At 34.5% G+C, this 10903-nt stretch overlaps 2 protein-coding genes and 1 non-coding gene across 3 annotated transcripts; all 3 read left to right on the top strand.

Annotated features, from left to right (window-relative positions):
• The first annotated feature begins 2178 nt into the window (after positions 1 to 2178).
• On the top strand, positions 2179 to 4221 carry LOC111811905 (peroxidase P7). Its single transcript, XM_023698959.2, has 3 exons — positions 2179 to 2422; positions 2497 to 2688; positions 3535 to 4221. Exons 1-3 carry the CDS (start codon positions 2219 to 2221, stop codon positions 4081 to 4083), a joined length of 945 nt encoding a protein of 314 aa, XP_023554727.1. The 5' UTR covers positions 2179 to 2218; the 3' UTR covers positions 4084 to 4221.
• Positions 4222 to 4291: 70 nt separating this feature from the next.
• On the top strand, positions 4292 to 4394 carry LOC111776524 (U6 spliceosomal RNA). Its single transcript, XR_002812260.2, has one exon. It is a non-coding gene; the product is annotated as a U6 spliceosomal RNA (small nuclear RNA).
• A 1160-nt stretch (positions 4395 to 5554) lies between these two features.
• Positions 5555 to 10159, top strand: LOC111811903 (shaggy-related protein kinase zeta). The gene is made up of 12 exons (XM_023698956.2): positions 5555 to 5829; positions 7012 to 7104; positions 7361 to 7420; positions 7516 to 7788; positions 7877 to 7951; positions 8076 to 8132; positions 8484 to 8624; positions 8714 to 8764; positions 8856 to 8951; positions 9134 to 9217; positions 9395 to 9496; positions 9640 to 10159. Exons 1-12 carry the CDS (start codon positions 5815 to 5817, stop codon positions 9751 to 9753), a joined length of 1161 nt encoding a protein of 386 aa, XP_023554724.1. The 5' UTR covers positions 5555 to 5814; the 3' UTR covers positions 9754 to 10159.
• Positions 10160 to 10903: the final 744 nt, after the last annotated feature.

The following is a 10903-nucleotide window of genomic DNA, read 5'->3' as shown; positions in this document are numbered from 1 at the left end:
TTATTAATAATCTTACATTAATTACGTCCAATAAATCTAACAATTTAAATGCAAATTTGACTGTTCCCCAAAAAAAAAAATTTATTTTATTAAAATTTAGAGTGTGAAAAAAAAATCGAAATAATTAAACGAGTTCAAAATTAATTTTAAAAATCACGTTAATTTAAAATATTTGATAAAAAATAATGTAAATAAATTGATTTGTCTATAATCAGTCCAACAAATGAAATTAATAATTAAAATATTTTTAGAGAACCAAACATAGGATGCTTTGATTAAAAACAAAATTCTCTTAAAAAATATTTAAATTACAAGATAAACCAAATAACCCAATTTAAAAAAGAACTCAATAGTTATCCTCTAACTAATTCACAATAATTAGTGAAATTAGGTACGATTGATTATCTTATTCATTACACAAAATTAATAAATTAATAAAAATTTAGTTACAGGTTAAATTATAAATTTAATTTAATCCTAACCAGTAAACATAATAAAATTCTAAAAAATATTTTAAATTATCTATAAATTTTTAATTTTATATCCAATAAATTTTCTACGGGTTTAAATTATAAAAGCTTACGACAAAAATAAGAATAATAATCCAAATTGACCTAATGTTTGAGATAAGGGCTGTTCATTTGTCCCTATATATTTCGTAAATGCCCCTTTCTTTGATACTTAATTTGTTGTTTTGCATGAAACAAGTCAGCACAAGTAACTAACCCCATTAAACCCACTCTTTCTCTCTCCACGCAATTTTCTGAGGCTAATCATTCTCTAATCCTAAATAAATTTATTATTATTTTTCTTAATTTGTACACGTGGATCCTTGTGATAGGTTTTTGAGAGAATGTGAATAGAATATTGGTAAATGCGAAAAAAAAAATTAAAATTATATATAAAAAAAAGGAAAATAGCCTGTTTTATAATTACACCGAAATCGATAGACTAAAAATGATTTGACATAAATGGAGGGACTAACTAGCAAAGTTCGTTCAAGACAGCTGCTCCAATCATTTTAAACATTACCAAAAGTATTTTTGCCACTTGGGATTATATTAACTCTTCTTGTATTATACAGAAAATATGTTAATTTCAAATATTAATGTCAAAATCATGCTGAGAAATAAAAAAAAGTGTGTGATTTAAAATACTTTTAAATTTTAATTTTAATTAGTCGAATCACTTATTCACGACATTGACTCATTTTCAATAGAAAGAAAGAGTTAAATTAACCCAGCTGGTAAATTGGAAACGGACGATCACGGTCCCAACTTTATTAGTATCGGAGGTTTACTAATCAATGAACCCCCGAAACCTGCTTTCTTCTCTACAAAATCAACCAAGCATAACTAGTCACGACATGTTGTTGATATTGATTGAGTTGGATTTTCGTTGACTAAATCTTCTGAACCAATATATTACGACAAACATCCAAATGTCACTTTCAAATTCTGAAATCAGTGAGCAAGGAGGAGCACATAACAATACCAACCACTACATCAATAAAGCCACTTATGGTGCACCTAGTATAACGCCTCCCTGCAACAAAACATGCACCAATTTGACTTGGAGGTGTGATTTAGTGAGAGTGGGTCGCAAAGTGGCTTTGCCATAAATTTGTTGGTTTATCATATTCATGTATTTCAGCGGTGAAACACAATCTAATTTTTGGGTATTTAACTAATTGATAGAATCCATTTAGACTCGGGCTAAATTTATATACCCGAATAATAATATATATATTTAAAATAATTTATATTTTTGGAGTTGACGAAAAATATAGGTAGATTAGGGTTTCCTCATGCCAAACTTTGATTTTGTTAAAAATAAAAAATAAAAAATAAAAAATAAAATATAAGTCAACATTCAAGCTGGTTCCCTTGGCTGATACTGATATTCTTCGCTTCCCCGTGATTGAAAGATTCTCTCTTGCCCTGCAGCTTGCCCGCACAACCAAACAACTCAGCTAAGTGGAGAACCGCGTTTTATTAGCAGCAGCAAACTTTGAATTTTATTCCCTCACAAACCCACGTCTTTCTCACATGCCTCACCATTTTTATTTCCTTTTTTTTTTTTTTTTTTTTTTTTTTTTTTTTTTTAATTTAAATAATAATAATAATAATAATAATAATAAATCCAATATTTCTCGTCTATAAATAATTCGACTCTGCAAACCAAACCCTCACACTCCAACCTTCTTCTACTTCTTCTAATGGCATCCATTATTTCTCATCTTTTCATTGCTCTTTCCCTTTTCGCCTTCTCCGCCAATGCTCAGCTCTCGCCCAGCTTCTACGCCAAAAGCTGTCCCCGACTCGAAGGAATCGTTCGTTCGGGTATGATCAAAGCCGTTAATAGAGAAAAACGTCTCGCAGCTTCAATCCTTCGCTTGTTCTTCCACGACTGCTTCGTAAATGTACGATACAAAAAAAACATCTTAACGATAACAAAATACTTCAAAATGGATTCTTAATCCGTCTTTTAATGCAGGGTTGTGATGGTTCTATATTGCTTGATGATAGTCCAGCATTTACAAGCGAAAAAAATGCATTTCCAAATAGAAACTCAGCTAGAGGATTCGAAGTGATTGACGATATTAAAACTCAGGTCGAAGCTGCTTGTAAAGCCACCGTTTCCTGTGCTGATATTCTCGCTCTTGCTACTCGTGACGGGGTCGCTTTGGTAATTTTGACCCTTTTTTTTTTAGTTTCTTTTAATTATGAGCTGTAATCTTACGTAAAACCCTTCTACGTAAGATCATGGTTTTTATTTTATTTTATTTTATTTATATAATTTATTATAGTAAGTTGTAAAAATATTTTAAAAAACATGTTAACCTTTTCCTTTGTCTATATACGTGGAATATTTTAATCAAATTTTTTTTTTTCCGACGTAATTTAATTAATCGTCTTATTTGACTCTCCACAATGGTATGATATTGTCCACTTTGAGCATAAGCTCTCATGGCTTTGCTTTGGGTTTCCCCAAAAGGCCTCAACCCAATGGAGTTAGTATTCCTCACTTATAAACCCATGATCATTCCCTAAATTAGTCGATGTGGGACTCATCCAACACCTCCCCTCGAACAAAGTGCGCCTCCCCTTAATCGAGGCTCGACTCCTTTGGAGTCTTAGTCATTTTTGACTGCCTTCAAGGAGGGGCTTGGCTCCTTTTCTTTAGGAGTTCTTTGTTCGATATTTGAGGATTTGAGGATTTATCAATCTATTGGCACGACTAAGTTTAGGGCATGGCTCTGATACCATGTTAGACGAACACGACTCTCCACAATGGTATGATATTGTCCACTTTGAGCATAAGCTCTCATGGCTTGAGGCCTTTTGGGGAAACCCAAAGCAAAGCCATGAGAGCTTATGCTCAAAGTGGACAATATCATACCATTGTGGAGAGTCGTGTTCGTCTAACAAATTCCTTGTTGAATTTTTCCTGCATGATTATTTTATATGCAAAGATCATACATTTTTGTATATTATTCATTTTAAACTCACTATTAAATATTTTTATTTATAGCTCGGAGGGCCGAGTTGGGCTGTACCGCTAGGACGAAAGGACTCGAGGACTGCAAGCGAGAGTGGAGCAAACAGCAACCTTCCAGGGCCAGCCTCCGACCTCTCGACGCTCATCTCGATGTTTGCTGACCAAGGGCTCAATGCTCGCGACATGACAGCCCTCTCGGGCGGTCACACCATAGGCGTGGCTAAATGTCAATTCTTCCGAACTCGAATCTACAACGAGACCAATATCGATCCCGCCTTCGCCACCCAACGGCAAGCCAACTGTCCGTTCTCGGGCGGTGACACGAACTTAGCCCCTCTCGACTCGACCAACAATATGTTCGACAACAAGTATTTCGTGGACTTGACGAACAAGCGCGGGCTGTTCCATTCGGACCAAGTACTGTTCAACGGCGGCTCACAGGACGCGTTGGTTCGGACTTACAGTACGAGTCCCGCAACCTTTAGAGCGGATTTTGTTAGCGCCATGATCAAGATGGGGAATCTCGGTCCTCCAGCTGGAGCCGCCAGTGAGATTAGACTAAATTGCAGGGTGGTTAATTAATTAATCTTAATTAATTATTAATTAAGAACTAAAAACAATATACAAAATAAGAAAGATGCTTTTACTATAGAATGAAATTAGTTGTTTCCTCCTTTCAAAGGATTAATGCCCTTCAATGAAATTTAATTTTGCTTTATAGTCCTTGGTCCCTCTTTATTATTATTTTTTAATTTCCCTATATATACATACATATGCAATTTAATATTAATAATCAATCGGGAAAATTCGATAAAGTTGGAACGATACAGAGAAATTAGCATGACTCTTGCACAAGGATGACACGCTCAAATCGAGAAATGATCCAAATTTATATTGTGATATCCTGATATCCCACCTTAGTTGGAGAGAGGAACGAAACATTCGTTACAAGGGTGTAGAAACCTCTCCCTAATAGATGCGTTTTAAAACTGTGAGACTAACGATGATATGTAACGTGTCAAAACAGACAATACATGTTAGCGGTGAGCTTGGGTCATTACAAATAGTATCAGAGCTAGTCACTGAGCGATGTGCTAGCATGGACGCTGGGGTCCCAAAGAGATAAACTGTGATATCTGACGTTGGTTGGAAAGGAAAATGAAGTATTTTTTAAAAGAGTGTAGAAACCTTTCTCTAGAAGACGTACCATTTGTAAGGGTATAACTGGCTAGCCTTTTCAAAATTTGCCTTTCGGCCCATAGTTTCTGCACAAATTCTTGTGGCGCCTTTTTAAGTTGCTGCTCGCGGGTGAATCTTTGACGACTTTAAATAAAGAACTTCTAGTCTAAATTAAACTCTTATAAATTGGTTTAAATTATATTTTAACTGTTGGACTCGTGCTTCGCTCTGTAATTTTATATAAAAAGTAATTTAAACTTTTCATTAATTCTTATAAAATATATATTTATTTTTCTTTTATTGACAAAAAGTCATTTAAATGTTACATTTCATAGGGAAAAAGGGAACACTAATGATTATGGTAAATAGTTAATTTAAAAAATGCTAATGCTAAATCGTTTCAAATTTTAAATATAAAATATTTCATTTTGGATAGTTTTTAATGTTTTTATTTATTTATTTGTTTATATTTTTTTAAAATTTAAAATCATATTATATACGAAATTTAATTTTGTAACTTTTTAAAATCTAAAATATATATTAGAATCTTACCCTCCACGTTTATATATATATAATTTTATTTTTTATTTTTTTATGGTATATTTTTCATTTTGATGCTTTTATCTTTAAATTTTTTAAAAAGTCTTATACCAACAGAGATGACTTTCTAATTATATGTTAATTTATTTTGATAGTAATAACAATAAGTGAAAAAGACTTTGCTTTAAAAAGGTGAATCATTGGGGTCCACATCATGTGATGGTTGTGGAATCTGTCTCTTCGGGCGCAGGTCCACCTTAGTTAGCATGTGGCCTCATACACTGAACCACCGGCATTGACTCCGGACGTAGATAAGATTATAAGATACCAATTCCATAAAGCCATCTGACTGGACCATTCGTCACTCTCTCCCGCTTTCTCTCTCTCTTTTCACTGTAGTTGAAAGACGATGAACAGCCCGCGAAATTCTATGTAGAAATCGAAATGGCGATGGCTCAATCTTCTCTCACTCTCGCATTGTCTCCTGATTCTTAGTGCTCTGCTATTCACCGTCGGCTACTGGAGTTTCTGCGGCGACGGCCTTGGCTTTGGAATGATCCTCTGAATCTCTTCAGGCTACACTCTGATTCTGGAATGGACTTCGATAAGGTGATTTTTGCTTTCATTAGTTTGTTTCGAGTTGTTTTTTTCTATCTTGTTCGTTTTCGTGTCTGTTGTGGTTTGTCTCGCGACGGTTCATGAATCGTAAGCGATCTCGTGTTTTTTGTTCGTCTCTGAAGAATTCGTAAGCGATCTTGCTGGTTTTATAATGCTTATGGTTTCTGATCGGAGCATTTCGACTGATGTTCTTGTGGTCTGTTTCTGACTGAGTTTGCGATCGGAGAGATTTTGTTTCTTGAACTACTTTTATGTCTATTCGAAACTGTATGCTATTGATGCTGCATTCTTCCATTTCGGAACGTTTGGCCGAGATCACGATCCTGATTACGAGCTTAATCTTCTCCGCTTAGGTTCTTTTAGTTAAACTGCTAAAATTAAGAGTAAATAAATCGCTCATTTATCTTGTTTGCTCCTTTTGTTTCTCTTGATCTCGTCGAAGAACAGTAAATGTTCGTTGTCCAAAACCGCGTACAGATTTCCTTGCGTATTTTTTTCTTTCAAATTTTGTCTTCCTTAGTCACTGAAGGTGCTTCGTTCTCTTTCCGTTCCTCGAGTTTATACTGTTATAATGAAATCTCAATCTAACACGACCTGCAGTTTCTTAGTTAGGCTGCGTTCGATCATGAACTTGTTTGAGTATTGTTTCACTTGATTTTTGCGTTCAGGTAGTACGGTAGGTAATATTTCAACTATTTGAGGCTTTAACTTTTGGTGCTTGTGTTCTAAACGCTTGCAGTTTGCTTGAGAATGTTGATGATACTTGATTCTCTATACTTTTCATTATTCTATTTTTGAAGACGTCGATTTTTTTTTTTTTCATTTTGAACTTGCTTTTCTCTTTTCATAGCTTTCCTAACACATCCTAATATTGACAAACATTCCTAATACTAGCATCGCGGATAGTTCCAAATCCTTGGCAACAAATCATTTCACTGAAAAATAGAGACCTGATACGAAATATGATCAGCGAAATAGTCAGTCTCTGATTAAAAAAATAAATATATATCGAGAGGCACTGTTGATGTCTTTTGGTTTTTATTAACGCCTTTCAACGGTTCCTAATATCCATTCAAGTTTTGAGGTGTTATTTTCCAAGTGTTCAAATGCTGGTCATCCTTATTGCTTAGGCACTTAACTCATCTTTTGTTATTTATCGCTACGAAATTGCAGGAAATGTCATCGACTATTGTAGAAAGTAAGGATGCAGTAACTGGTCACATAATCTCCACTACTATTGGAGGGGAAAATGGCGAGCCAAAACAGGTTATAATTTAATTTTTTACTCAACTTACTGTTATTCACATACGGATCTCTAGAGTGTTTCAATTTCGATTATTAGCTCCATTTTTATCAACTTAGTTTTTATAATAAAATTTTGGTTGGTCATTTTTTGCTTCTTGTACGACGACCAAGACTTATCACTTGGTGCTCAGACACACTTCTAGCATTTTATTGTTCTCCAATATTTTGAGTGGCTAAACTGTTTACTTTTGTTTCCTTGATTTTCACATTGCTTTAGACTATTAGCTACATGGCGGAACGTGTTGTTGGTTCCGGATCGTTTGGAATTGTTTTCCAGGTATATAAAAAAACTAATAAAACATCTATTGAAATTTCCTTTCCTTTCCTTTCCTGTCATTTCATTTGTTCTATTTTTTTTTATACTTTTATTAGGCTAAATGCTTGGAAACTGGGGAGACTTTTGCAATAAAGAAAGTCTTGCAGGACAGACGTTATAAGAATCGTGAGCTGCAGTTAATGCGCTTGATGGATCATCCAAATGTTGTTTCCTTGAAGCATTGTTTTTTTTCTACAACTAGTAAGGATGAACTCTTCTTAAATCTGGTCATGGAATACGTTCCCGAGACTATGTATCGAGTACTGAAGCACTACTGCAATATGAACCAGAGGATGCCACTCATCTATGTGAAACTTTATACTTATCAAGTATGAACTCACACACACAAAGACTATTCAACATTTTTTCTTTGTCCTTCCATCTTCATTTTTTAAACTAAATTTATGTGTTTATTAGATCTTCAGGGGACTAGCTTATATACACACTGTTCCTGGAGTTTGTCATCGCGATGTGAAGCCTCATAATATCTTGGTATATAACCTATTCGTCTCTTATTATTTGTGAGCTAAAAAATAGTTTAGCACGTTTTCTAATAGATTAGCCCCTTACAATTTGCATATTGAAGTTTCCTTCTAATGTAGAATAAACTTTGCAGGTTGATCCTCTCACGCATCAGGTCAAGCTTTGTGATTTTGGAAGCGCAAAAGTCCTGGTATAGCTATCGTTATTTCTATCTTATATCTTTAAATGTTGAACAAGGCTACTCTAAGTTTAATGGTCGTTGATGAAGACCCTAGTGTTGAAAAAGAAATGATTTTATTTTGGTGAAGATGTAGGCTATCAAATTAGCCAAATAATCAAATTAGCCAAATGATTTTATTTCTGGATGTGCGTAGTTACTCAGAAAGTGGTCTAAAATTATGGCATCTGATTTCCGGATTTGCTAATATGTTGAGCATTCAAGTAATAGTATTGACAATTGGTTCACTATTAATTTATTGCTCTTTGTTTTATAGACCATTTTATGTCCACAATATCATTATTATAATATTTTTATCATCAGGTTAAAGGTGAAGCAAACATCTCTTACATATGCTCCCGTTACTATCGAGCTCCAGAGCTCATATTTGGTGCAACAGAGTACTCTACATCCATCGATATATGGTCCGCTGGTTGTGTTCTTGCCGAGCTGCTTCTAGGCCAGGTTGACATCTTGTGGCAGTTTCCGATTATTACTATCTATGACAGAGAGGTTATGAAATTCATTCAATTTAATTTCTTATCTCCTTGTAGCCATTGTTTCCTGGGGAAAGTGCCGTAGATCAACTGGTTGAGATAATCAAGGTGAAGCCTAATTTCTGGTTCACTGAACATATTTCTCACGGCCATGAAGGTATGATTGTTGTAACTTAATTTTCCTTTTACCAACTTCCAGGTTCTTGGCACTCCAACTCGAGAAGAAATTCGATGCATGAATCCAAATTATACAGATTTTAGGTTTCCTCAGATCAAAGCCCATCCGTGGCACAAGGTATTTTATTAGCACGTGCATGTTTCAAGGTTCTGTCAAAGTACTCATGCAGTCCTATTTTGAATATATATCACTCGTGCATAAATTTTTGTCTGAATGGATCCATTTGTGATTGATTTGTCTCTCTCTGCAATTTTCTCTGCTTCTATATTAATTGATACATTTACGTAAATCCCATTTAGGTCTTTCACAAACGAATGCCACCCGAAGCTATTGACCTTGCTTCAAGGGTTCTTCAATATTCTCCCGGCCTCCGATCCACTGCAGTGAGTTCAAACTTTTCATACTCTACTGTTGATATCTATAATCTAGTAATATATTATGATACCTATATCCAGAAACGCAATGGGCTGAATTCTCCAATTTTCTACCATTTTGATCTGTACATTATTACATGTAATTTAGTTTGTTATTTCTGACCAACTTTAATCCACCATGGGCAGCTTGAAGCATGTGCGCATCCCTTCTTTGATGAACTTCGGGAGCCTAATGCCCGCCTCCCTAATGGTCGTCCGTTGCCCCCGCTCTTCGATTTTAAACAGGAAGTATGTCTATAATTCGTTTACATTTTTTTTTTCAGCAGTAGATTTAGCCTTTCCATCTAGCTGCATCCAAGATTAATAAATATAGTTCATTTCTCCTAGATATTTTCGTCGATTAATTTTCCATAATTAAATATATCTTTCAGCTTTCTGGAGCATCACCTGAATTGATAAAGAGGCTCATACCAGAGCATGTCCGGCGGCAGACTGGACTAGCGTTACCTCATCAAGCAGGTACAAACATTAACTCGAGGCCATGAAAGGACCAAGTTCGTCTTTATAAAAAGTAGCTTGAGAGGCCTGCGTCTCTGAAAATCCAACCATTCTGGAAAATTATACATACGGGGCCATCCAGCGCCATCGTGGAAGTGGTAAAATATCAATTACTTTAACATTTGCTGATATGATAACATATAATATTTGGTACGTATGTACATTATTTTTACCGCACAAATTATAGATAGCTAGGAGTATATAAATGGTATTTGTATTGTATCACGCCTTGCTAGGTATCAGGGGATACAAAATCCCATTACGAGCTAAAGTAGCTTATTATAGATTGTAATACACGTAGCTAATAATCGTCGTGTCTTAAAATTATGCCCTTGTTTGTATTTATTTTAGTATGGAAGCTTATAATCATATATAAGTGTGTATCATTTTTAAGCTTTTGACTGTAGATTTGTTGCCGGAGGGGGGGAAAAAGAGGAAAAAGAAAATGGCATTGTTTTACTTTGCAGGCTGAGAAGAAAAGCAATCAAATGACTGGGGATCTCCCGACGAGCCAATAATATGCCAACAAAGTTGACGGCCGACATTTGCATTAGTAATTTGCCACTTCCATTCTATTCTTCAAGGTTCGTCATCATCCCATACATCTCACTAACGAAAATTTGCAGTAGGTTAGGTTAAGCAAGGAGTGGATTTAGATTTTGGATTTTTAAATTTTTTTGTTTTTCATTTGGCCATTTTTCACCAAAAATTTGGGTTTAAAGATACGTCTCCAGTCTAGTATCCTCTTCTCCTCTCGAGGCATGGAATTTTTCAAAATCTTGAGATTTTATATCTCAAAATTTAAAATATCTAGATTTGTTGGATTGCCATTTTGATTTCGATTTCGATTTTTAGTTTTAGGTTTTCACTTTTAAAATAAATCTTTATATCCTGTCCAATTTTATGAATTTTTTATTTTGAAAATTGCATAGTTGAGATTAGATTTGTTGTATTTGCATTTTGATTTTGAATTCCATTTCTAGTTTTAGGTTTTCACTTTTAAAATAAACATTAATAGCCTACCAATTTTATGAATTTTTTATTTTGAAAATGGTTTTAAAATTGCAAAGTTGAGATTAGATTTGTTGGATTGCCATTTTGATTTTGATTTTGATTTCGATTTCTAGTTTTAGGTTG

The sequence above is a fragment of the Cucurbita pepo genome, chromosome 15 (assembly GCF_057944985.1).
Source record: "Cucurbita pepo subsp. pepo isolate OVF chromosome 15, ASM5794498v1, whole genome shotgun sequence".
NCBI classification, from domain to species: domain Eukaryota; kingdom Viridiplantae; phylum Streptophyta; class Magnoliopsida; order Cucurbitales; family Cucurbitaceae; genus Cucurbita; species Cucurbita pepo.
This window is presented reverse-complemented; position numbering and strand designations above follow the sequence as displayed.

What these genes read in the sequence shown, in the direction of transcription:
- LOC111811903 (XM_023698956.2), top strand. An exon ending in CGTTTGGAATTGTTTTCCAG is followed by an intron (nt 7,421 to 7,515) that starts GTATATAAAAAA and finishes TACTTTTATTAG; the next exon opens with GCTAAATGCTTGGAAACTGG. An exon ending in TTGGAAGCGCAAAAGTCCTG is followed by an intron (nt 8,133 to 8,483) that starts GTATAGCTATCG and finishes TTTTATCATCAG; the next exon opens with GTTAAAGGTGAAGCAAACAT.
- LOC111811905 (XM_023698959.2), top strand. Translation starts at nt 2,219, where the DNA reads ATGGCATCCATTATTTCTCATCTTTTCATTGCTCTTTCCCTTTTCGCC. An exon ending in TCCACGACTGCTTCGTAAAT is followed by an intron (nt 2,423 to 2,496) that starts GTACGATACAAA and finishes CTTTTAATGCAG; the next exon opens with GGTTGTGATGGTTCTATATT. An exon ending in CTCGTGACGGGGTCGCTTTG is followed by an intron (nt 2,689 to 3,534) that starts GTAATTTTGACC and finishes TTTTATTTATAG; the next exon opens with CTCGGAGGGCCGAGTTGGGC.